The 24,029-nt window shown below is 38.4% G+C and overlaps 5 protein-coding genes across 5 annotated transcripts; all 5 read right to left on the bottom strand.

The window, feature by feature from the left end:
• Nucleotides 1–120: 120 nt before the first annotated feature.
• Nucleotides 121–7,508, bottom strand: tcp11l2 (t-complex 11, testis-specific-like 2). Its single transcript, XM_008315537.3, has 10 exons — nucleotides 7,370–7,508; nucleotides 5,251–5,424; nucleotides 4,445–4,577; nucleotides 4,170–4,290; nucleotides 3,417–3,640; nucleotides 3,199–3,335; nucleotides 2,583–2,761; nucleotides 1,956–2,137; nucleotides 1,678–1,850; nucleotides 121–1,586 (listed from the first exon to the last, which is right to left on the bottom strand). The coding sequence occupies exons 2-10, from the start codon at nucleotides 5,417–5,419 to the stop codon at nucleotides 1,324–1,326; spliced, it is 1,581 nt and encodes a 526-aa protein (XP_008313759.1). The 5' UTR covers nucleotides 5,420–5,424; nucleotides 7,370–7,508; the 3' UTR covers nucleotides 121–1,323.
• Nucleotides 7,509–7,624: 116 nt separating this feature from the next.
• Nucleotides 7,625–11,979, bottom strand: LOC103382682 (alpha-(1,3)-fucosyltransferase 9-like). The gene has a single exon (XM_008315548.2). It carries the CDS (start codon nucleotides 11,137–11,139, stop codon nucleotides 10,033–10,035), a length of 1,107 nt encoding a protein of 368 aa, XP_008313770.1. The 5' UTR covers nucleotides 11,140–11,979; the 3' UTR covers nucleotides 7,625–10,032.
• Nucleotides 11,980–12,610: 631 nt separating this feature from the next.
• Nucleotides 12,611–14,229, bottom strand: LOC103382681 (alpha-(1,3)-fucosyltransferase 9-like). The gene has a single exon (XM_008315547.3). It carries the CDS (start codon nucleotides 13,737–13,739, stop codon nucleotides 12,633–12,635), a length of 1,107 nt encoding a protein of 368 aa, XP_008313769.1. The 5' UTR covers nucleotides 13,740–14,229; the 3' UTR covers nucleotides 12,611–12,632.
• A 1,482-nt stretch (nucleotides 14,230–15,711) lies between these two features.
• Nucleotides 15,712–20,186, bottom strand: LOC103382674 (alpha-(1,3)-fucosyltransferase 9-like). Its single transcript, XM_025058169.1, has 2 exons — nucleotides 19,552–20,186; nucleotides 15,712–16,947 (listed from the first exon to the last, which is right to left on the bottom strand). The coding sequence occupies exon 2, from the start codon at nucleotides 16,915–16,917 to the stop codon at nucleotides 15,811–15,813; it is 1,107 nt and encodes a 368-aa protein (XP_024913937.1). The 5' UTR covers nucleotides 16,918–16,947; nucleotides 19,552–20,186; the 3' UTR covers nucleotides 15,712–15,810.
• Nucleotides 20,187–20,713: 527 nt separating this feature from the next.
• Nucleotides 20,714–23,099, bottom strand: LOC103382673 (alpha-(1,3)-fucosyltransferase 9-like). Its single transcript, XM_008315535.3, has one exon. The coding sequence runs from the start codon at nucleotides 21,848–21,850 to the stop codon at nucleotides 20,792–20,794; it is 1,059 nt and encodes a 352-aa protein (XP_008313757.1). The 5' UTR covers nucleotides 21,851–23,099; the 3' UTR covers nucleotides 20,714–20,791.
• Between the last annotated feature and the right edge of the window lie 930 nt (nucleotides 23,100–24,029).

Genomic DNA, 24,029 nt, shown 5'->3' with positions numbered 1-24,029 from the left:
CTTTTTTGGTGATCAACTCATAACATGTATAACTATCATACAATTTGTCACATTTCAGCTAAAAGCCTGTTAACAAGAAATAAGTATTTATACATAAAAACATTAAAAAAGAAAAGAATGTTGTGTTTTAAATAGTTGTATTTTTTTTGCAACATTGTGTAAACGTGAACAATATAAACACATTTATTTATCTTTGAGTTGCTTTGAAGAAATCACTCAGAGTAAAGCGCCTTTAAATTGCAAGTTATTTTTTAAACTGTCAGCATTGTAACACTATAACAACCACAGTACCAAAAGAAAAACTAAAATATAAGCAAAAACATAGTAAATCACATTAGCGAATGTAAGTAAATGTGTACAAGATAAAACCAATAATATGAATATTTCTACAGAAAGTACACATGCAGACTGTCAAACTGTCATTAATCGCATTAGAATTATGTTTATTTATCCTGATTATTTTGCACATGCACTGTTCATAACTGAAGTCATGTGTTTTGCAAAATTCCAGTTGCACCAAAAGTTTTCCAATGACAATGTTGTTCATTGTCTAACAACTCACATACGGAATGATGAAAAACAAGACACTAATTTGACCAGTACACAAATATGTAAGAAAGAGTATATTTTAGGATTAAAAAGGTTGACCATTTGAAACAACTAGTTACAGTTTTAACTATTAACTAATCATATAAAATATTCTAAAATTGAGTTGTAATACACTCATGTGTACAGTGCCAAATATGAAAGTGTATCATTTATGTGAGGCTACATTTTGTTAATGTTTCCAAAGTGACTTCAGTGTTGACCAGTGATTGTTAGGAACTAAAAAAGATCTGCTATGAAACTAGATTAAATAGTGGAGACAATAAAAAGGGCTTTTTGGTTCTACATTATTATGTCATCAAAGACCAACGTTTCACTGCTATTTCTTACATTTTTTAAAAAATTGATTCCTCTTTGCTTCATAAAGCTCACTGGAGCATCACTTATAGCCCTGCCCTTGTTTATCTCCCTTTATGTATATCAGCAGTTTGACTTTACAAAAACAAACATGGCTGCAGGGTTCACATATGAACGTTCATATCTAATAACATTTATTACTATAACATGACTCAAATTTTATGACCTGCCCCTCAATGAAGCAGTACCTCCACTGCTGAATGTGGTGATATAAACTAAATCAATAACACAACAAGCTAACTCCAACTGTTGGAGAACACTGGCTGATCAGAAGAGGATTCATACTTGTCTATTATTTATCTTCAGCTCCATCTTGTGGGCTAAAAGGATTTCTCAGACTGAACGAGCCAGAGTTTGTATTCAGTCAGAGGAAAGGGACTCCTGTGCCATGCTCTCTGTTGAGCTTCCTGCAGGAGGATGGCTGTTGAAGAGCAGCTTCCTGATAATATCTGCGTAGAAAGGTCCGTACACGGCTTTGTTGTAGTTGACCAGGCTGATATACCTGGCTCCAATCACTGCCAGTTCAGATTTGATGGCTGTCAGGCCAGCTGGTACCTGTTCAAGTTTGGCCTGGGGTTTAGGATCACAGATGAGTGCCACGAAGTACTGCTGCACACGGTCCTCTGCAGAAACATTTAAAGAATGAAAAACATTTGAAAAAACCCCCCGGTGTTTAAAAGCCATGTATATTAAGATCATTTTTCTCAGACTTACCAACTAATGTTCGGATAGGATTGTCCTCCTCAGTGATGCTGCAGATCTGCCCCTTGAGTGTCCCTTGAAGTGCTGGGGTCAGTGGTGGGTAGTTTCTCTCAGTTAAAGACTTGTTGAGCTCACAGCAGATCTGTGCACTGATGCCCTCTAGTGCCTCCTTTAGGTTGAGGTCTCTACATAGGAATATAAAAAAAAAAGCGTGTCAGGCTTTTAGTACAAAAGAACCAGTAGTATGTTACATATCATAGACTTAAGACACAGCAAAAGGTGAAACTGACCCACTGTGCATCCCATCCAGCAGCACTGTGATCATCCTCTTCAAGCGCTCAGACAAGGCCGACACACCTTGGATGGGTCCACCGATGGTGCTGTGGACAATGAGAAGCACCTCAGTCAGCGCCTGATGCTGCTGCAGCTTCCACTGGATCTCTCGCAGACGGACCTCGTCTGTTATCCAGGTCTGAAGGAGAATGAAATGAAAGAGATATTAGATAAAAAAATAGAGAGAAAGGATAAGAGCCTGCAGTTCATCACATCAACAAGCTGACAACTCTATACAGACACTTTTCTATGTAACAGTGCCAGATACAATGGCCTCTCTTAATGATTTCATAACAATAACAATTGTCTTTATTGTAAATCTAAATCTTTGTCTTTTACTTTTTGTTTTTTGATTGGAGTTTTTGAAGAGCAGGTCATCTCCGTCCAGCTTTTACACATTCCACAACCTGACTTTTGCATTTTTGTTACTGTCCCCTTGCAACTCTAAAGGGGGCCTGCCCCTTACTTTTGATAACAAGGTAACAATTCCATTTTATATCATAAACTAACAATGATCTGCCAAATGCAGCCATTCAGGCTAATGAAGCTAATGTTTTACAAATACAAATTCACCACAGCCTTACCTCAGGCAATGGGTTTCTATTGTAGTCCCATGTAAGGATCTGAAGGAAGGCGACACCGAGTATCTGCAGAGGCCCGGGTACAATCCTCTGGTCTTTACCTTGACTCCGGTCTGAGGGGATGGATGCTTGAAGTTCCTCTAGTGCTGACTTAATCCAGGCCGTGGTGTTGTTCAAAGCATCTGGAAAAACAAAAGTTGTTGCAGTGAATTCAGCATGTAATATATGCATATGGTCCTAATTCACGAGGCAGACTGAGATCACAGAGAGTTATTCAATGTTAAACAGAAAACATCAATTATGTTTACATTAAAAATAAAATAGTTGCTGCTCTTTTAACTGTACAGTAGTTCATACTTTATTAACAGTAATAATACAATTACTGATGTCAGATAATGATAGTCACATAACATCTAAATGGCTTTTAATTGCCCAATTAAATAAAAATTATTAGAGCATGTGTTGTTTATTTGAGCTAAAAGTGAGTAAAAACTAAAAGGTCAGCATTTATGAACACAGCCAGGACTATTTAAAAAGTACTTCAAATTAGAGATCATTCACACAATATTTAATCATAAAAATTAGTTGTTCATTTAGGAATGGTCAAAATGTTGGGTACTTGGTGTTTTCTCCAGGATGCTCTGGAATGTGGCTCTTTCATATTCAACACTCTGCCTCTGCAGCACCGGCCGCAGGTTTACGATCCTAAAGTTCACCATATCTGCTTTCATCAGGTCCAGGATGCGGAAAATCTCCCTGAAGATGAAAGAGAAATCCAGACATTGTGATTTGACAGCGTCACAGTCACTGATAATCATATCTTTTCATGGCACTTACCTGAAAAGTTTTACAATATTTTCTGTACTCTCTTGCAGTTTCTTGACGTCTTCGTCCCGGACGGGTGCACACATCTTGCCCATGGTGGTGATGATGTAGGAGGCCAAGCCCTGTATGTCGACAGCATCGTTGTCAGCCTGCTGACGGATCAGGTCCATGTCCAGAACCTCCATGATTTGGGTTCTCATTCGATTGGCTCCAGGATTAAGGAATGACAGGAGGATCTGTGAAAAAGAAATTTCAACCAAGTGATTTTAAACCAGACACTTTGTGAATAACTGAATCCATATACAATTTAAAAAAAATTCCAAACTAAAATTCCCCACTAGCTGAGTCTTGACATTTGAGGTAATTTTCATAGGTTTACATGATAATGCTCAACAAGCACAGCTTTGTTTGTAGTTGTAATTACTTTGATATAAATATCATACTGGAAATATTGTTTGTGGCAAAACTAAAAAGTTTTAGTCTTTTAAGTCTAAAAGCCTTCTCTCTACAACTGTTGCTTAAGGCAGTTGTAATTTTATCTTACTTTTATTTTAAAATATTCCCTTTGAGTTAGCTACCATCAGCTATTGTAACTTATCACCACTAAATATAATACTATGTAGGTGGGTTCCTTGTTTTTTCTGGATTTTGTTAAGGTACTAAAACACATCCTTCTCCTCAACCTCAGTCAGAGAAGGATTTCGTTGATAACTTTAGTAGCAGTTTTTGTAGAATGAATTCAGTAGCTGGCTCATATTTGTTCACCTCTCTGATCTCCTCCAATAATCTGACGGCGTGTCCATATTCAGGTGGATCGTCGCTCAGCTCGGACTCCAGGATGTCCCAAAAAGCTTTGTGAACGTTATCCCTAATTAACTTCATTAGACTAGGAGGAGAACCACAAACATGCATTAGCTCACTGTGAATACTGTCAAAGTATTGCAGTATATTGCAGTTAGAGGGTTTTTATATACATTTAAATTATTTATTTTCATCAAACTTGGCTCATAGGTATAAGCATATATGTATATCTTATTTACCTTTCCTGAGGTAGGCCAATGGGCTCGAGTTGAAAGTTCTGGTTCACGGTGATCTCATGGGCCAGACTGAGTCTGGACAGGTCCCTGGCGGACTTAATGACCTCATCCAGAGTTAGTGTTTTGGGGGGACTTGCTATGAGCCACAAAGATGGAAGCAGTGAGAAACAAACATTTAATTTTAATGTTCTAGACCTTATTTATTGATTGGTTTAAAATATAGGCCTATGGTCAAACGTTTACATCTATTTAAAATGTAATAATTACTTCTAAGGGTGGTAATGTTCCTATTAACCTTAGTTATATTATGAAGCCAACAGAGCAAGAAAAGCCTAGTTCTTTGTTCAAATTAGGCTAACAATTTTGTTGAGATAAAATTGATATTTGTCAGTTTTCATGGATGTGATGGGATATAATGTTTGAAATTAGGTAAAGTTTAACTATGTTCCTGTTAACAGGAATACCATGAGAAAGACAGAATCTCTTTTTAGTAAAAAAAAAGTAGCAAATTAACGTTAAAAGCTATGCTAAAAGAAAAAAAATTAATAGTGATAGTATTCCTAATGGGAAAACCATTAAGATCTGTGTTTATTACCACTTGTTCTCTTGTAAATCAACACATTTAAGGCTGTTGATTCAACCTTGGATCATGGACAAATGGTAAACCAGTTTTGTGAAAATATACCATGCCTTATTTAAAAGATTTCTACTTGTAAAAGAGGGACAACAAACATGGCCACCAGAACAAAAGGAATAATATAATTTTTTGGGCCTGGACGTCTAGGAAAAACTACAGCAGTTATACTCACAAGAGGGAGTGCAGTGCTTGCTGGAACAGTCACTGGTGAAACTTTCTCTGGAGCAGTCCAGGTCACTGGACGAGGTCAGGCTGTCGTAGCGTTCTGAAGTTGACTCCACATCACTGCCCAGGTCCTCACCGCTGGATGTTGAGTTGAGTCGCTTGTCGTTCAGAGGCATGTTAGCTATGAGAAGATCGGCAGAGATTCTCAGATGGTGGGCATTACTTGTATTCTACCAGAACTGTATGTTATCTGACCAATGAGGGACCATTAAAAGTTTTAGGAGTATTCAGAACATGTGAACCTTTGTTTACTTAAGCTGAAAAAAATGTCTTTTATTGCTAGGAAAAAAAACAACACGTGTGTCAGTCAATTTCACAAGCTATTAGCTACAAGGGGAAAAACTACAATCCTTCAGCATTTGACAGATTAGAATATTAACTTTAAACCTTTACCAGTGTGCTAAACCTTTACCTTTATCAAATGTTATGTATCTATTTAATTAATTCATCTGAAAACCATAATAAATCTTCAAATTGTCTAATCTTTATGTTCCTTATGTAAACTCTAAGCTTTTCAGTTACTTTTACTTGCTCTTATTTGTTGTTTGGCAATTCTTCAAACTATTTTGTAATAAATTAGCTAATACTTAGATATTTTTAGCCAACATTGAATTGACAGCTTTAATTTTTTCCAGTCTGGGACTGATTCAACATTTCCAAGAGAATATTTTCCAGACACCTATTGACCTATCACAATTAGAAACTCAGCTTTCAGGTGTTTTTACCCTACAGCTCAAAGGTAATTTGTCAACAAATACTCCAGGGTTATACAAAAAAAGATGGCTCTCGAGGTTAAACAAGGACACTGTGTACTGGGCTATTGTCTCCAGGACAACATGAGACAAAAGAGGACGCAGTGACAGTTGAAATTATCCTGTTAAACAGGTCCATGAAGAATCCAAGATAAGAAAGAGATAGATTACATTTTTCAATTTAAAGGAATTAGTATTCATACTTCGTACATGGTTTTAAAAATGTAACAGTCTACAGTCTGCTGTTCTAACGTTATTGAGGACAAACAGTGCAAACAAAGTGACACTTGGTTGTGCCTGCCAACCTTCCCACCCCCACCCCCCAGTCTCTGGTCTCACTTATCTGCTGCCAAAAATGAAGGCAAACTCCCTCACTCTTCTTCATGGTTAAAGATAGCCCCTGAGTGTGAGTATGGTGTACGACTTGTGTCCCCTCCACCCCTCCCCCATTTAGACCTTAATAATTACATCATCTGCTAGACCTGGCAGCTAGGTCACAGCAAAAGAAAGAGGGGTAATTTGTAGAGATTATCTGGCAGGGTGACAAAAGGAATAATGTCTACAGTAAGGACTACAGGCTTCACGTGTTATAGGGTTACATGTTTATAGGAGTAATTTAACAATTTCTAGTCTCTGTATAATAGTAGATTACTCAAAAGTGAATATGCCTACACGTGTCTACCACTTAGGGGTGACATGCTGTCACAGAAGAAACAAAGAACCAAAGATCTTTTCAGATCATATCCGACTGCAGCACAATGTAAACAAAACACTGGATCAAGGAGGCGGATCTTACTGCGCTAGGACTCTCGCCACTGGCTGAACCTTCCTGTCTGTCATCCCTACATGGAAACTCTTTGGTTACATGAGCTGTGCACATGTACATAAAAAAATACCAACACACGCCAGGGAGGAGGGTACACGTGATCTCGAGTACAGGCCAAAACAAGAACTCCATGTGGGTAGATGCTGCGAATATACCAATTTAATCGAAGAAAGTTATCTAAATGCATTTTACCCTTACTGTAAATTACATTTGAGTTCGCAGTTCACTCCACACTGCGCGGAGAGCTTCTCTGTACGCAAAGTTACACATACTAATACGTAAATCAAAAAGCCCACCGAATATGATTCTTGCAATCTTTGTTACAGAAAACACTCCGACATGAGCCTATTCCTTCGACGCCTGTATGTAAGCAAGCTTCCGCTTAAGGGCAAGGCAAATATCTTTCTAAAAAAAACGCTTAAAAACAACAGCACGAATTATTCACAGTCATTAAAGGAAGACAAGTGTCAGATAAAATGGAGACTTGCCTCATTAAAGTCTCTGAAAAGGGAGAGAACTCTAGAACTGATTCAACCCTGAAAGGAGATTCGACACCGTCGAGTACAGTTCGTTTTTCTGTTTAAAGGTCCTTCGTTCACCAGCTGGCTCTGAGGACACAACAGGCGAAACTATTTCGGTCGGGGTGAGGGGGGGTCGTCGCATCTGAAAGGAATATACTTTTTTAGCCGCGTAACCAAATATTTGCTGTTAGTAACATTTAAAAACAGCTCACAATTTTGAGAGAGAATCTATATCTATATAACGCCAAGCAGTGGCAATGAAAAAAACGTATATTCCATACCGTATTTTGATTATCCGCACTAGATTGACGTGGTACGGGCCATTCTGCTTCACGTGATACAATTTATATGTGGAAAATAAATCTATTATACACTAACTTTTTTAATCTTTATGTCGATAAAATAAAAAAAAACTTCAGTGTAAAATACCTTGTTACTTTATTAGCTCACATTACTTTAAAGTTTTAACTGTAACATGGTATTCACTGTACGTGTTTTTCAACCAATCAAAAGTAGGTAATGCCTGACAGAAAATGCTAGAAGTTTGCAGTATTATACGTACATTTTTGTTTAAAAAACACACACAAAAACCACCAATTAAAATATTATTTAAATATTGTGAAATAGCTAATCAATGTTTACCCGTAATTGTTTTTACATTTCGATGTGCTCTAACGTTACTGCAATATGTTATAGTGGCCACTAGATGGTAATAAACGTTTTACTATTGGCATTTCGTTTGCGTGCACTATACTTGAGAAGATGAAGAAAATTAGGATCAAATGTACTATATTTTGTAAAATTAAAGTTAGCATCAAATAACGTTTGTTGAGTCATTTTCAGTTCTGTCCTTGTTATTTTTGTTTGTTTGATTTAAATTTCATTTTCAGCGATCCAAAAAGCCCAAAACATACTAAATAAATGCATAACTTGTGAAACTGCTGTCTTTAAAAATGCCATCACATAATTTACAGAATACACATTGAGTTATTTTATTTACAATCTGCATTCATTTTACTAATATCCACTGTGGGTTATGGTTAGGGTTAACATTTCCATCCGAGCAGTCGCTGGGTAAACAGTTTTGCGTTATTAGCTTTCATAGCCACGTTTGCAGGCAATTTCATGTTGAACCAGATCCACATTTGAAACCTGGGACGTTGCTCTGTTGGCATGGTCGTCTTTTTGATGTCGTTGTGGTGGAAGAGAACCCCATGGGCTTTATGATAAACCGACTTGTCAGCTGTCACTCGACATCCTGTGATGTTAAATGTGTGGTACTGGATGTCGTGCTCAACGTCAAAAGGCCACATCCAGATCAAGACAACAGTGTTCATCTGGAGTTCAGTCGCCCGTGGAGGCTGACCAGAGTTATTGGCTCCATCCATATAGAAGTTTAAAGATGGTACCATAACATCAGGCTTGTAATACGTCACAAAAACGACTGCAAACAAACAACAGCACTACGATACAGATGAGGATACACATGCGCAGGGAACTCACCTGGCAGCCTAGATAAGACATTGCTCATCTCTGGAGAAAGAAAGGATAGAGAAGAAGATCTTCAAATATACTATGTTACTATGTATACTATGTTAATGCCACAGCATGGAATGCATCATAAATACCACAGAAAGTCTTGCATGCAGCCCACCGTTAGCATTATTTTTAGTAAACTTACCCTGAATGTCCTTTGGATTTTTTCCCCATGATAATTTACTGAAATTGAATCATTGTCAGTCGAGGATAAACTTGAGCAATGTTTAAGCTCATGTTTCTGGTTTCTTTAATAAATGACAAGATATTCAAGAAGAATCAAGAATCTTTAATTGTCACATGACCTTGGAGATAATACAAAAAAACCCAACAATAATACATCAAACAAAAAATATAGAATAAAATAAAACTGGCATAAGAAAAAGTAACTAGGGCCCAACAAAACATGGCCTGATGTCAAATTCAACAATTTAATTGTAAACAGGTCTCTGTAAAACCAACAGCTCCTGTGGATTATATCGCTGTGACGAAAACATGAAAATAAAAACTAGAAATATCCCAGCGCCACTATAGAGATTTTACATCACAATCCAATACACAATCCTGTGTATAAAAAACTATAGTGTGTTGCATTTATGCGGGTTGTCACGTGTTGCCGACCCCTGCTCTAGGGCAAAGGCAGTTTAATATAATTTAATATATTTGCAAGACAAACACACATAATCTAAACAGCTGCCTCCAAAGCAAGTCCGCCTCTTTTTTAGTTGGAAAATGTAATAAAACTAAAATTAAAATTAAAATGAAATGGTTCGTTCTGCCACTGTCACTTAGATAAATAAAAAAAAAAAAAAAAACAAATATTGGGTTTCAGACCAATTAACTGAACTTTGAATTTTTTCACAGTAAATTGATCGGGTTTTTACGACACCTTGCTGTGACCAATAGACACTTAATTACTCCTCATACATTATTTGTCGTCCTTGTCTTCAGCTAACTGTACTCTCAGGCATTGTTACAGATTTGTTTCTAACACAACGTTTTCCCCTGTGTGCCCCAAAACATTTAATTCAAATTCCTTATGTACTCACTCAGTGAGACTCTTTCACATTCTCATCTCGCCTTTCTGAGCAGCATCAGCCCCAGTACCATTTGTTAATACTAGCAAAAACCTGGTAGCCTTTGTTGTTGCGTATGTAAACGCATGCCCTGCAGCAGGCTTCCTGAGCAAACTTTGCCCTTGTCACTGTAAACCATTTTCTCCACTCAAAGTATTTCAGGTACTCATTGTCGTTTTTGTCGAGGTAAAGCAGCCTGTCCACCAGTTCCTTTGGAGAAGGAAAATCATTGACGTGAATGAAGGAGTTAGGAGGGACAAGCCTCTCATAATTTTCCCTGGGAGGACCCAGAACTACAGGCAACGTGCCTAACATCATGGGGCGATATAATTTTTCCGTAATGTAGTCTTTGTATATAGAGTTTTCAAAACTGAGATAGAATTTACAGCTAGACACCAGGTTCTCATAGTCGTGGTCATTTAGGGGTTTTCCAAAAGCTCTTCCATAAAGTGTCAGGTTGATATATTGTTTCAATTCCGTGAAGTACTTGACTCGTTCTAACCTCTCGTGCCAGTTGCTCACAACCCAACAGATGAGCCTGGTCTTTGTTGGTAGTTCAAAAGACTCTTTCACAGATGGTAGTTGCTCCATACTCCCATAAGGCATAGGCATAGATGCATCCAGACGAAAACCACTGGTCAAGTTGAATGAATTATCAAGGTTGGGGATTTTACCAGAGTTTCCCGGCGACTCCATGTTAAACCAGATCCATTTTTGAAACCAGGGGCGTGGCTCTGTTGGCATGGCTGTGTTACCAATGTCTCTGTGGTGAAAGAGAACCCCGTGGGCTTGATGGTAAACCGACTTGTCAACGGTCACATGGCATCCTGTGATGTTAAATTCATCACAGCTGAGAGGGTGTTTGCTGCCAAAGGGCCACATCCAGAGCAACACGATGGTGTCAGGCCTAGTGTCCACCTGGTTTTTCTTGACATCAGTGGGAGTGGGTGTGACCTGGAGGTCTGAGGGACAGCTTGTGTTAGCACATTGGCAGGAGATGTTCACCCTCTCCTGGTAAAAGGTCAAAGCAGGGAGCTTGAAATTAGGTTTGTAATATGTCAGAAAAATGACAAAGATACTGAGAATTATGGCAAAGCCAAAGGCAACGTGGTGCAGAGTGATCATCAGAAAGCCTTGGTGTGAGCTCGCTCACCTCTGCAGAGACAAAAGACAAAAGAGATCTGCTTAGTGAGTAGAACTATATTCTGTATACTAATCCACAACACACATTAGTTATTGTCATGTGCTGGAGCTAAATCCTTATTATCCTAGAGCCCTTTAGTACTGTAGTACTTCTATCACTAGTATTAGTCATTTAATCCATGTAATATAACATAATCCATAATACATAATCCGTGTTTTTTTTCTTCTCATTAATACAACTGTTACTCTCACATTTAAAAAAGAAGGAAGGGATTTAGCAGCTAATGCTAATGTTTTTGGCAGATAAATGAATTTTTCATAGATGATTAGAATCAATAACAGTACCTGTACAGATGTATGTGATTGCCCTTGTTTTACGCCATGTTGTTTTTTTTACAAAAAACAGAATGTTGTTAGACCAGTCTCTCCACACCTCCACACATCTACTACTGAATGTATATTTCTAGTCTACAATGGCATTATGTCTCTGTCAGCACTGGACTAAAAGTGGTATTTTTACTATATTTCGTTACTATATTTCGTAGTATGTTTCCCCCAAGGGGGATGAATAAAGCCCTACTCGACATTAAAACATTAACAGAAAGCTGTTCTTGCTCTCGAAGGTGAAAAATAAGTCCACTTCGTTAACCACTAGGCCACCACTGCCCCTTTTTGTCCTTATTATGTGTGTAAATGCATGTGATAATCAAATCAAAATCAATCAAAAATCAAAAGTACAACTCAAAAAAGTTGGTGGATTTTAGTCATTACATTACATATTACATATGTACTTTGTAACTGTGTTTTGTTTTTGCTGCTAGTGCGGTTAAGCAAGGTGGTATTTTAACTGTGAATGTCCTGGTTAAACAAAGACAAAGAATTGCAAATATTGAAAAAAAAACAAAACACAATAAGATCTTTACTCATATTAATATAAGCAAAATGGAAAATAGAAATAGAAAAGTAAAACATCAATCTCACCTTGAAGGAGAAAAATGACTGTGAAACTAATACAAGTAGAAATCTCACACCACAAGCGCTTCTGAAGTTAGGCGATGATTAATATAACAGGTGCATACAATCCAACCTCAGGAAGTTGAGGCGTGGCATTTTTTTTTTCCAGTTAGACTAGTAGAGGGAAGTCTAGGATATAATAGTGCATCTAAGATAATTGACTTGTATTGTACAGAGCTGAATCCACGTTTCCCATGGATACCAAAAGTAAACATCACATGAAAAACATACTGAAACTGTTTGTAGTGAGTTGGCAGCACATTTCCAGGAACATTTGCTGACCTACTGGCATGAACTGTTTCAGTTGCTCAGTGCACCTCAGTGGCACCTGTGGGCTGGTGGATTCTAACCTGTGATATTCCTAACATAATTTCGCTTCCCTAATTGCCAGGCGACCACCAAAACCTAGAAATTATTTTAAAGGAAAACATTGCCTTTTTCTCATGGAGGCGGCAAATTTGTTAGTCCCAGTACCACTTATTAAGATTATGAAAAACCTGGTAGCCTCTGTTTATCTGCAGGTATCTACAGGTTTTGCAGGCAGCCTCATGACCAAATTTATGATGTATCACTTTAAACCAGTTCTTCCATTCTAACAATTTCAGGTATTCCTCATTATTTTGGTCAAGGTAAAGCAGCCTCTCTACCAGTTGTTTTGGAGAGGAAAAGTCATCCACGTGAATGAATGAGTCAGGAGGAACCACACGTTCATAGTTTTTCCTCGGAGGCCCCAGAACTACAGGTACAGTCCCTAATTCCAAAGGGAGAAATAATTTCTCCGAAATATAGTCTTTGCAAACAGAGTTTTCAAATGCCAGATAAAATTTACAACTGGATACAATGTCCTTGTAGTCATCGTCTCCCACGGCGTTCCCAAAAGCGTTTCCATAAAGTGATACGTTGATATATTTTTTCAGTTCTTGAAAGTACCGTACTCTCTCTAAACGTTGTTCCCAGTGACTAACGATCCAACAGAGCAGCTTGTTCTTTGCCGGCAGTTCTAAAGACTCTCTTTTGGATTGCAGTAGTTCCAGAGTACCGTAAGGTATTAAGATGGTCGAATCAAGTCGATAACTCATGGTCAAGTTGAATACATTATCAAGACTTGGTAATACACCTGAGTACACGGGTGACTCCATGTTAAACCAGATCCATTTTTGAAACCAGGGGCGGAGCTCTGTTGGCATGACTGTGTTACCAATGTCTCTGTGGTGAAAGAGAACCCCGTGGGCTTGATGGTAAACCGACTTGTCAACGGTCACATGGCATCCTGTGATGTTAAATTCATCACAGCTGAGAGGGTGTTTGACGCCAAAGGGCCACATCCAGAGCAACACGATGGTGTCAGGCCTAGTGTCCACCTGGTTTTTCTTGACATCAGTGGGAGTGGGTGTGACCTGGAGGTCTGAGGGACAGCTTGTGTTAGCACATTGGCAGGAGATGTTCACCCTCTCCTGGTAAAAGGTCAAAGCAGGGAGTTTGAAATTAAGGTTGTAATATGTCAGAAAAATGACAAAGATACTGAGAATTATGGCAAAGCCAAAGGCAACGTGGCGCAGAGTGATCATCAGAAAGCCTTGGTGTGAGCTCGCTCACCTCTGCAGAGACAAAAGACAAAAGAGATCTGCTTAGTGAGTAGAACTATATTCTGTATACTAATCCACAACACACATTAGTTATTGTCATGTGCTGGAGCTAAATCCTTATTATCCTAGAGCCCTTTAGTACTGTAGTACTTCTATCACTAGTATTAGTCATTTAATCCATTAATCCTTTGTTTTTTTTCTCATCAATACAACTGTTACTCTCACATTTAAGAAAAAAGGAAGGGATTTAGCAGCTAATACTAATGTCTTTGGCAGGTCAATGTATTTCTCATACATGGTTAGAATCAATAACAGTAACTGAGTATGTGTGTGTGACTACATTTGTTAGCTGCCATTTTGTGAGATCAATTTTTGACCAATCTCTCTTTCTCCAGTGAATATTTTTTGTGTCAACTGTGTACATATATACAATATATGTTGAGATATCGAAGGGGTGTGCAGCCATAAAAAAATAAAAAATAAATAAAATAATTTGGGAACCACTGAATTACAGTAAACCCAGGGTGTTCAAACTTTTTACAAGGTGAGATTAACGCTTGGTGTGTCGACCTCTCAGTCTGAGATTCTTTGAATTACTAACATAAAATATAGACTTTTCATATCTTCACATGGCACACTAATACATCTAAACAGGTTCTGACCAAAATAACTACTTTTCATATTTTAGGGCCACATACAATGAGGAAAAGTCTGTCTGAAAACATGAGCTTTTAGGGAGATTAGAGGTTCATTCGAAACATTACATGTTATTTACTTAAATGCCGACTGTAAACCTCTTAATTCAAAATGTGGGCAGGAAAATAACACTTACAGTTATCTCATTCAGAAGTACAAAACAATGAGGGCCAAATGAATCCATATAACACTACACACATTAAATATTAAAATGGACTTCAGTCAGCAGCCCGTTTTGTAAGTTTGATCCAAGTATAAAATAGACAACAAGGCCTTTTATTGTTTATTATTTCTATAAAATAGGACAAGATTTGACTTTTGACACATATTCTCATTTTTTTATGTTGCGTTGCAGAGACAGTGCATATTTGATCATTACAAAAAAAATTAAATCCACTAAGATTGTAGAATTTCTTCAGATGATTTCAAATGACATTCATAACTAAAAATGAATTCTTGCTATAGTTACAGTTGACATTTTAAAAATGGGCTGGGACACCAGGTCCTTTTTATAATGGTAATAAGATATACAGGTTATAAGATATACAGGTAATAAAATATACAGGTTATAAAATATACAGGTAATAAGAAGACTTGTCTTGTCTTCACCTTTTACCTTGTATGTATTGAAGATTCTGCTGCAGAATGACGTGACTCACCAAGGTAAATTTATAGGTTACTAATTATTATTAGTAGTAGTAGAAATGCTCCTAGTTAGCCTCATCTTTCTTCAAATTTTTATAGAATACATATTTTTAGGGATAGCCGCTAATATTGATAAAATGATATTATCGGCCCGATATGTAATATATACAATATATATGTAATATCTGTAAGAATCGTTATTGATTTTTCTTCCAATCATGAAAACCTAATAACGCAATGCCTTGGTTTTGTCAAATATGCTGGAATCGCTTGTAGGGTCCTGAGACGTTTACCGCAGTTTCAGGGGGAAAACGGTTGGATATATCGGTATCGGTTGATATCGAAATCGGAAATTAAGCGTCTGGACAATATCGGCATATCGGATATTAGCAAAAAGTTGACCCTCATTATCAACACTACATTTCCTACGACAGGCTAGTTTTACAGTAAGGTACTTTAAAGTCCAATGAGGATCTTTTTGGTGTTTGCGTGAACAAATTCCACATTATTGACCGATGACCGTAACTCTAAGCTATTCCATTACGGAGAACATTAAGGGTACAGGGTTTCCCATACACAAGACACAAGTTTTATTGTATGCGCGCACTGAAATTTCTGAATCATACCCAAGTGATTTAATCAATAGATTTAAAGACAAATAAACAAACAAAAAGGAAAGCATTACCTTTTTCTCATGGAGGCGGCAAATTTGTTAGTCCCAGTACCACTTATTAAGATTATGAAAAACCTGGTAGCCTCTGTTTATCTGCAGGTATCTACAGGTTTTGCAGGCAGCCTCATGACCAAATTTATGATGTATCACTTTAAACCAGTTCTTCCATTCTAACAATTTCAGGTATTCCTCATTATTTTGGTCAAGGTAAAGCAGCCTCTCTACCAGTTGTTTTGGAGAGGAAAAGTCATCCACGTGAATGAATGAGTCAGGAGGAACCACACGTTCATAGTTTTTCCTCGGAGGCCCCAGAACTACAGGTACAGTCCCTAATTCCAAAGGGAGAAATAATTTCTCCGAAATATAGTCTTTGCAAACAGAGTTTTCAAATGCCAGATAAAATTTACAACTGGATACAATGTCCTTGTAGTCATCGTCTCCCACGGCGTTCCCAAAAGCGTTTCCATAAAGTGATACGTTGATATATTTTTTCAGTTCTTGAAAGTACCGTACTCTCTCTAAACGTTGTTCCCAGTGACTAACGATCCAACAGAGCAGCTTGTTCTTTGCCGGCAGTTCTAAAGACTCTCTTTTGGATTGCAGTAGTTCCAGAGTACCGTAAGGTATTAAGATGGTCGAATCAAGTCGATAACTCATGGTCAAGTTGAATACATTATCAAGACTTGGTAATACACCTGAGTACACGGGTGACTCCATGTTAAACCAGATCCATTTTTGAAACCAGGGGCGGAGCTCTGTTGGCATGACTGTGTTACCAATGTCTCTGTGGTGAAAGAGAACCCCGTGGGCTTGATGGTAAACCGACTTGTCAACGGTCACATGGCATCCTGTGATGTTAAATTCATCACAGCTGAGAGGGTGTTTGACGCCAAAGGGCCACATCCAGAGCAACACGATGGTGTCAGGCCTAGTGTCCACCTGGTTTTTCTTGACATCAGTGGGAGTGGGTGTGACCTGGAGGTCTGAGGGACAGCTTGTGTTAGCACATTGGCAGGAGATGTTCACCCTCTCCTGGTAAAAGGTCAAAGCAGGGAGCTTGAAATTAGGTTTGTAATATGTCAGAAAAATGACAAAGATACTGAGAATTATGGCAAAGCCAAAGGCAACGTGGCGCAGAGTGATCATCAGAAAGCCTTGGTGTGAGCTCGCTCACCTCTGCAGAGACAAAAGACAAAAGAGATCTGCTTAGTGAGTAGAACTATATTCTGTATACTAATCCACAACACACATTAGTTATTGTCATGTGCTGGAGCTAAATCCTTATTATCCTAGAGCCCTTTAGTACTGTAGTACTTCTATCACTAGTATTAGTCATTTAATCCATTAATCCTTTGTTTTTTTTCTCATCAATACAACTGTTACTCTCACATTTAAGAAAAAAGGAAGGGATTTAGCAGCTAATACTAATGTCTTTGGCAGGTCAATGTATTTCTCATACATGGTTAGAATCAATAACAGTAACTGAGTATGTGTGTGTGACTACATTTGTTAGCTGCCATTTTGTGAGATCAATTTTTGACCAATCTCTCTTTCTCCAGTGAATATTTTTTGTGTCAACTGTGTACATATATACAATATATGTTGAGATATCGAAGGGGTGTGCAGCCATAAAAAAATAAAAAATAAATAAAATAATTTGGGAACCACTGAATTACAGTAAACCCAGGGTGTTCAAACTTTTTACAAGGTGAGATTAACGCTTGGTGTGTCGACCTCTCAGCCTGAGATTCTCTGAATTACTAACATAAAATATAGACTTTTCATATCTTCACATGGCACACTAATACATCTAAACAGGTTCTGACCAAAATAACTACTTTTCATATTTGAGGGCCACATACAATGAGGAAAAGTCTGTCTGAAAACATGAGCTTTCAGGGAGATTAGAGGTTTATTCGAAACATTACATGTTATTTACTTAAATGCCGACTGTAAACCTCTTAATTCAAAATGTGGGCAGGAAAATAACACTTACAGTTATCTCATTCAGAAGTACAAAACAATGAGGGCCAAATGAATCCATATAACACTACACACATTAAATATTAAAATGGACTTCAGTCAGCAGCCCGTTTTGTAAGTTTGATCCAAGTATAAAATAGACAACAAGGCCTTTTATTGTTTCTATAAAAATAAGATAAGACTTGACTTTTGATATCCAATTCTAGATTCAGATTATCCAAATCTAGTCACATATTCTCATTTTTGTATGTTGCATTGCAGAGACAGTGCATATTTGATCATCACAACAACAAAATAATCCACTAAGATTGCAGAATTTCTTCAGATGATTTCAAATGACGTTCATAACTAAAAATGTCTTCTTGCTATAGTTACAGTCGACATTTTAGAAATGTACTAGGACACCAGGTCCTTTTTTATAATGGTAATAAGATATACAGGTAATAGGATACACAGGTAATTTAAAGTCTTGTCTTCACCCTTTACCTTGTACATCCTGAAGATTCTTCTGCAGAATGACATGTGACTCACCAAGGTAAATTTATGGGCAGTTTTAGATTTTAAATGGATGTATTTGAAATCATCTCCATCACATATACCGTAATTTCCGAACTATAAGCCGCTACTTTTTTCACACGAGACGAAAGTGACATTGAGAGCGACAACGAAAGAGAGACTGAGAAAGTGTGTGACGGAGCAATTCCAAGGCTGTTTGATATCCGCACTGAAGAAGATGACTTTTCTGGTAGGCTACTGTGTGTTATACTAGTAGCATATGTCTGTCTGTGAATGGCTGTGTGCGTATGTGCGTAGGGCGCGCGATAACAGTAGCGAAAGTTGACAACAGTTTGAGTCGTGTCATGTTGAAGTGTGAGTCAGTTATACAGGAGCTGTTAAAACGCTGTTTATGTTCTGCTGTGCTTGGTGGGGCTGATAATAAAGAGCCCAACTTCCGTGTTTCTGTTTACCTCTGCTGTGGACTAGCACGAAGTGACGGGAGTTAGCCCCGGAGCTAATGTTAGCTTTGGCCTTGGAGCAGATAACTAAGTCTCTCCTGTGCATTCCAACTACGGTCGGGGCAGGAAAAAGCTAACGTGTGACAAGCCGTGTTACAGTGTAGAAAAGCATTTATTTAATTGAAAGTGGAAAAAAAAAATCTTTATGTGTAATTATCCCATGTTACAACGTGGACACCTGCGGCTTATAGAGAAGTGCGTCCTATATATGTACAATTATATTTTTCTTTTTAAATTTAGTGGTTGAGGTTTACATTCAGGTGCGTTCAATACTCCAGAAATTACGGTACTTGGTTACATAATGGGCTTGTTAAAGTGTAATTTAGCCTCTTTCTCTAACTGTATTTTGCTGCTGGTGAGGTTAAGCCAGGTGGTATTTTAAATGTGAACTTCCTGGTTATACAAAGATATATAGATTAAATATATTTGGATATGTGGCGCTTTGGCCCAGAGGCAATGTCTCTGTCATTGGTGTGGAACCCCAGGGTTCACCTCCTGGGCAAAATTGAATCCCGGTTAGGACGGTTGGTACCTTACAGTGGACTCACCACCCGCAGGAAGGTTCAGGGGGGTTGGTACGGGGCAGTGTGATTTGGGTGGCGGTCATGGAGACTGCTACCCCCGCGACCGGTAACGGATAAGCGGATGAAAATGGATGGATATTTGCATATTATCCAAGCAAATGCATTAGGAACGTTTTTATTATAGATTTTATTAGATCTTTACTCATATTAATATTAAAATGGAAAATAGAAATAGAAAAATAAAACATCAATCTCACCTTGAAGGAGAAAAATGACAGTGAAACTACGAAATAGGAGTAGAAATCTCACATCACAAGCGCTTCTGAAGTTATGAGGTGATAATATATTATTACAGGTGTATAAAATCTAACCTCTCGTATCAGGAAGTTGGAGGCGTGGCTTTGTTTTTTTCAGATCGACCAGTAGGATTAAAGGAGGTCCAGGATATGATACTGTCTATCTAAACTGAATTGATTCATGCTGTAAGGAGCTGAGTCAACACAGATACCACCACCAACACTGGCTGTGAGTCCATACTTGATTAACAGTTATCAACCTAAACTGATTTAATAAATGTCCTTGCACTTGATTGTTGTTGTCCTTAGTACTGCCTTCCATTTGAATTTGATTAATTATTAAAACATGTATCCCTCAAAACCCACCTCTTTAAAACTGCCACAAAACTCTTACTGTCAGTCAGCCCACTCCTTGGTCTACATTTTCTGCTTCCCTCCCCTTTTAGTGTTTCCTTTCCCCCTCCCTCTCATCGGTTTCTTACTCCCCCAACTCTTAGATTTGCTGATGCTCATGTAAAGTTCCTTGGGTATCTTGAAAGGCACTACAAAAGTATAAGCAATTATTAGTACTTATTATTAGTAGAAATGCTCCTAGTTAGTCCCCTCTTTCTTCAAATTTTTATAGAATACATATTTTTAGGGATGTCCGCTAATATCGACCGACCGATATTATCGGCCCGATATTATTATATGTAATATCTGTAAGAATCGTTATTGATTTTACTTCCAATCATGAAAACCTGATAACGCAATACCTTGGTTTTGTCAAATATGCTGGAATCGCTTGTAGGGTCCTGAGACGTTTACGTCCGTTTAGGGGACAAACAGCTGCATTATGGGTATCGGTTGATATCAGAATCGGAAATGAAGTGTTTGGACAATGTCGGCACATCGGATATCAGCAAAAGGTTATTATCAGACATCCCTACATATTTTACTATTTTTTTTCTTCTTACAAACCAGTAGTTCCCTAAATGGGGGCGATTCCCCTTCCCGGGTGACACTGAGCTATTAGAGGGAAATTGCACCGATTATAATTGAATTCTTCTGTTCAATTCAACACACAATCAGCTTATTAGAATAGTGTTTTAAATCAAATGTATTGGTGATCATACCCAAGTGATTTAATCAATAGATTTAAAGACAAATAAACAAACAAAAAGGAAAGCATTACCTTTTTCTCATGGAGGCGGCAAATTTGTTAGTCCCAGTACCACTTATTAAGATTATGAAAAACCTGGTAGCCTCTGTTTATCTGCAGGTATCTACAGGTTTTGCAGGCAGCCTCATGACCAAATTTATGATGTATCACTTTAAACCAGTTCTTCCATTCTAACAATTTCAGGTATTCCTCATTATTTTGGTCAAGGTAAAGCAGCCTCTCTACCAGTTGTTTTGGAGAGGAAAAGTCATCCACGTGAATGAATGAGTCAGGAGGAACCACACGTTCATAGTTTTTCCTCGGAGGCCCCAGAACTACAGGTACAGTCCCTAATTCCAAAGGGAGAAATAATTTCTCCGAAATATAGTCTTTGCAAACAGAGTTTTCAAATGCCAGATAAAATTTACAACTGGATACAATGTCCTTGTACTCATCGTCTCCCACGGCGTTCCCAAAAGCGTTTCCATAAAGTGATACGTTGATATATTTTTTCAGTTCTTGAAAGTACCGTACTCTCTCTAAACGTTGTTCCCAGTGACTAACGATCCAACAGAGCAGCTTGTTCTTTGCCGGCAGTTCTAAAGACTCTCTTTTGGATTGCAGTAGTTCCAGAGTACCGTAAGGTATTAAGATGGTCGAATCAAGTCGATAACTCATGGTCAAGTTGAATACATTATCAAGACTTGGTAATACACCTGAGTACACGGGTGACTCCATGTTAAACCAGATCCATTTTTGAAACCAGGGGCGTGGCTCTGTTGGCATAGTACCAGGATGAATATCTCTGTGGTGAAAAATGACACCATCGGCCTTTTCATAAAGCGACTTATCAATTGTAAGCGTGCACCCTGTGATGTTGTAAGAATTACAGTTGAGAGGATGTCTCTGTCCAAAGGGCCACATCCAGATTAGCACTATGACATCCTCTTTGGATTCTACCTGTATTTCGGCTGGAGGTGGCTGCTGGACTTTGTCCTGTGTGCACTGACAGGAGTGGTTGGCTTTCTCCTGGTAAGACCACAACGTGACTCCTTTGTAGCTGGGCTTGTTGTAAGTAACATAAAAAAATAAATAAAGGCATAGCATTGTGAGACACATGAAGGCAAGCTTGAGCAGAATAGTTGCAGGGCAGCCTGGGAAGTTAATCACGCATTCTGCAAAAGATAAAAACCAAATTTTAGCTCAGTATCTCAGTTGTTGTATTCAAATGAGTGAAATGGTAACTGACAAAGAATATAAAGTCATGTTTAACCAAGGAACCATTCACTTTCTAACACATCTATTTGGGACCTCTAATCTAGAGACAATCCCAGCAGTTATCAGACGATGGAGGGAGGGGTTACCTTTTCGTTCTTTAGAACAATAACTCCCAAATGAGGCGGCGAGCGGCTCTCTAATGAGTTGATGAAGCCTTCAAAACTGTCTGTCCCTTGAATATGTTCAACTCTTGCCTTTGTTCCTTTAATCTGCTCAACCACTGCTACCTATATACAACCCCTGGCAAAAAATGTTTGCTGTGGCGGGCACTGAGGGGCATACCTCTCACTCAGTAGGGTTATGGATAAAGGGGCGTGTTAAGTGCCCATAGAGTTTGGCGCTCAGCGCCACGTTCACTCTCTGTTGCTGTTGTCACGGACTAATAAAGACGTGTAGAGCACCTGCGCCTCAGTCATCCTTCAACTGCTACAGTGCAACAAAATACTAATGGTGTGTTGAAGTGTTCTTTTGTCATTGTTTTTTTTTTTCTCTCATGATTCCTTCATTTTTTTTCTACAGAATTGAGTGATTGCATATTTTTTTTTCCTTCTGCTTGGTCTAAAAAAGTAACTATATGTTACACATGACTACGACATCTTTTTTTCTGAATTTCCTTTAGTGTTTCTTAAAGCCAGAAAGTTGCCATTTGAAATGACTTTAGTTTTGTGTCATGTCTGCGACCTGCTTTTTATCTACAAAATTAAACAACTGAATGAACATCCTCCGAGACTGGTGATTCCATAATTTTTGCCAGGGGTTGTATTCAGCTGCACTCCCTTGACTCTTGCCAGGGAGTGCCAGTCTTCGCTTCATGAACACTTCCCAGAACCTGTTATTTGATCCAGACCTGACCTTCCTAGGACATCTCCTTGTCTAAGCTTCGGTAACCCTGTCTGTTGATTCCAGATCCTGCCTCATTTGCTAGCTGAAGTGCTCTGTTTGCTTCTAATAAAGACTGAGTCAATCCTGACTTGGTGGTGCTGCTGTTGGGTTCTTTCCATACCTGTGACAGATTGGTACTTTGTTGATTCCAAAGGGAAATTAAGGAGCGTTCTGCATTAAAAGACAAGCAGGATGTTATGAGGATGCTGCTAACTGGGCAGCGGTGGCTTAGCGCTTAAGTTTAACATAGTTGTAACTTGTCTTTTTTTTTAAAAAAGTGACATGGAGGGGGGGGCGTAACTCGTGCGCACGAGATACTTTCTCGTGACCACGAGAAAGTATATCTAGGACATTTTGCCACACATACATGCACGATAATACATTAAAAAACAAAACAATCATGTACAGTATGTACGGTTGGGAAATCTAAGATACCAGCATGTCATGCGTCGCATATGTACTTTATATAGGGTGAGTATTTCATTGATGTAGGATACCTCAGTTTGACACAGGAGGGCACCCATCACCCAAAGTGAACAGTGGGCAGCTTTTTGAGCACCCAGGGAGCAGTGTGTGGGACGGTGCCTTGCTCAGAGCACCTCAGTGGTAACTTGGCAGCTGGTGGACTCAAACCTTCCAGACCCAAGTCTGCTTCCTTAACCACTAAGCCACCACTGCCCCGTAAGTTAAATGTATTTGCAGTTAAATGTATATTGACATTCACATGAACATAAAGTCAGATATGAATAAATATTTGAACAAGAAATTCTGAAAATATACATTTTGGAAGTAAACCAGACTGTATTTATTGTTTAAATAAAAGTCTACAGCACAATTTATGATAGATTAAACCACGAAGGCTACGGCCTCACCTTCTGGATGAAAATCCTTCTTTTCCAGTGGTAGAATGGACTGTGTCTGCTGCAGCCTATCCTTATAGAAAGAAAGTTCTTGTTCTTTCCAAGTGCAACATGAGTTGACTTTATCCAGACAACTTCTCAGAGCCACAGCAGCTCATGTGTACTGACAGCGGGTGTGTGCACGATTGTAAATAAGGCTAGAGTTACAATTGGGTTTCTAGGAAGGCCCAATGAACAGAAGGATGTGGTGTTAGTTGACTGATAGTGCGTGCTGATCT

Source organism: Cynoglossus semilaevis, chromosome 8 (genome assembly GCF_000523025.1).
Source record: "Cynoglossus semilaevis isolate Cse_v1.0 chromosome 8, Cse_v1.0, whole genome shotgun sequence".
NCBI classification, from domain to species: Eukaryota; Metazoa; Chordata; class Actinopteri; order Pleuronectiformes; family Cynoglossidae; genus Cynoglossus; species Cynoglossus semilaevis.
The sequence above is the reverse complement of the archived record's forward strand: the minus strand, read 5'-3'. Positions and strand labels throughout refer to the sequence as shown.

What these genes read in the sequence shown, in the direction of transcription:
- tcp11l2 (XM_008315537.3), bottom strand. Translation starts at nt 5,419, where the DNA reads ATGCCTCTGAACGACAAGCGACTCAACTCAACATCCAGCGGTGAGGAC. An exon ending in CAAGCACTGCACTCCCTCTT is followed by an intron (nt 4,578 to 5,250) that starts GTGAGTATAACT and finishes TGTGGCTCATAG; the next exon opens with CAAGTCCCCCCAAAACACTA. An exon ending in AATATTGTAAAACTTTTCAG is followed by an intron (nt 3,336 to 3,416) that starts GTAAGTGCCATG and finishes TTTCATCTTCAG; the next exon opens with GGAGATTTTCCGCATCCTGG.
- LOC103382682 (XM_008315548.2), bottom strand. Translation starts at nt 11,139, where the DNA reads ATGATCACTCTGCACCACGTTGCCTTTGGCTTTGCCATAATTCTCAGT.
- LOC103382681 (XM_008315547.3), bottom strand. Translation starts at nt 13,739, where the DNA reads ATGATCACTCTGCGCCACGTTGCCTTTGGCTTTGCCATAATTCTCAGT.
- LOC103382674 (XM_025058169.1), bottom strand. Translation starts at nt 16,917, where the DNA reads ATGATCACTCTGCGCCACGTTGCCTTTGGCTTTGCCATAATTCTCAGT.
- LOC103382673 (XM_008315535.3), bottom strand. Translation starts at nt 21,850, where the DNA reads ATGTGTCTCACAATGCTATGCCTTTATTTATTTTTTTATGTTACTTAC.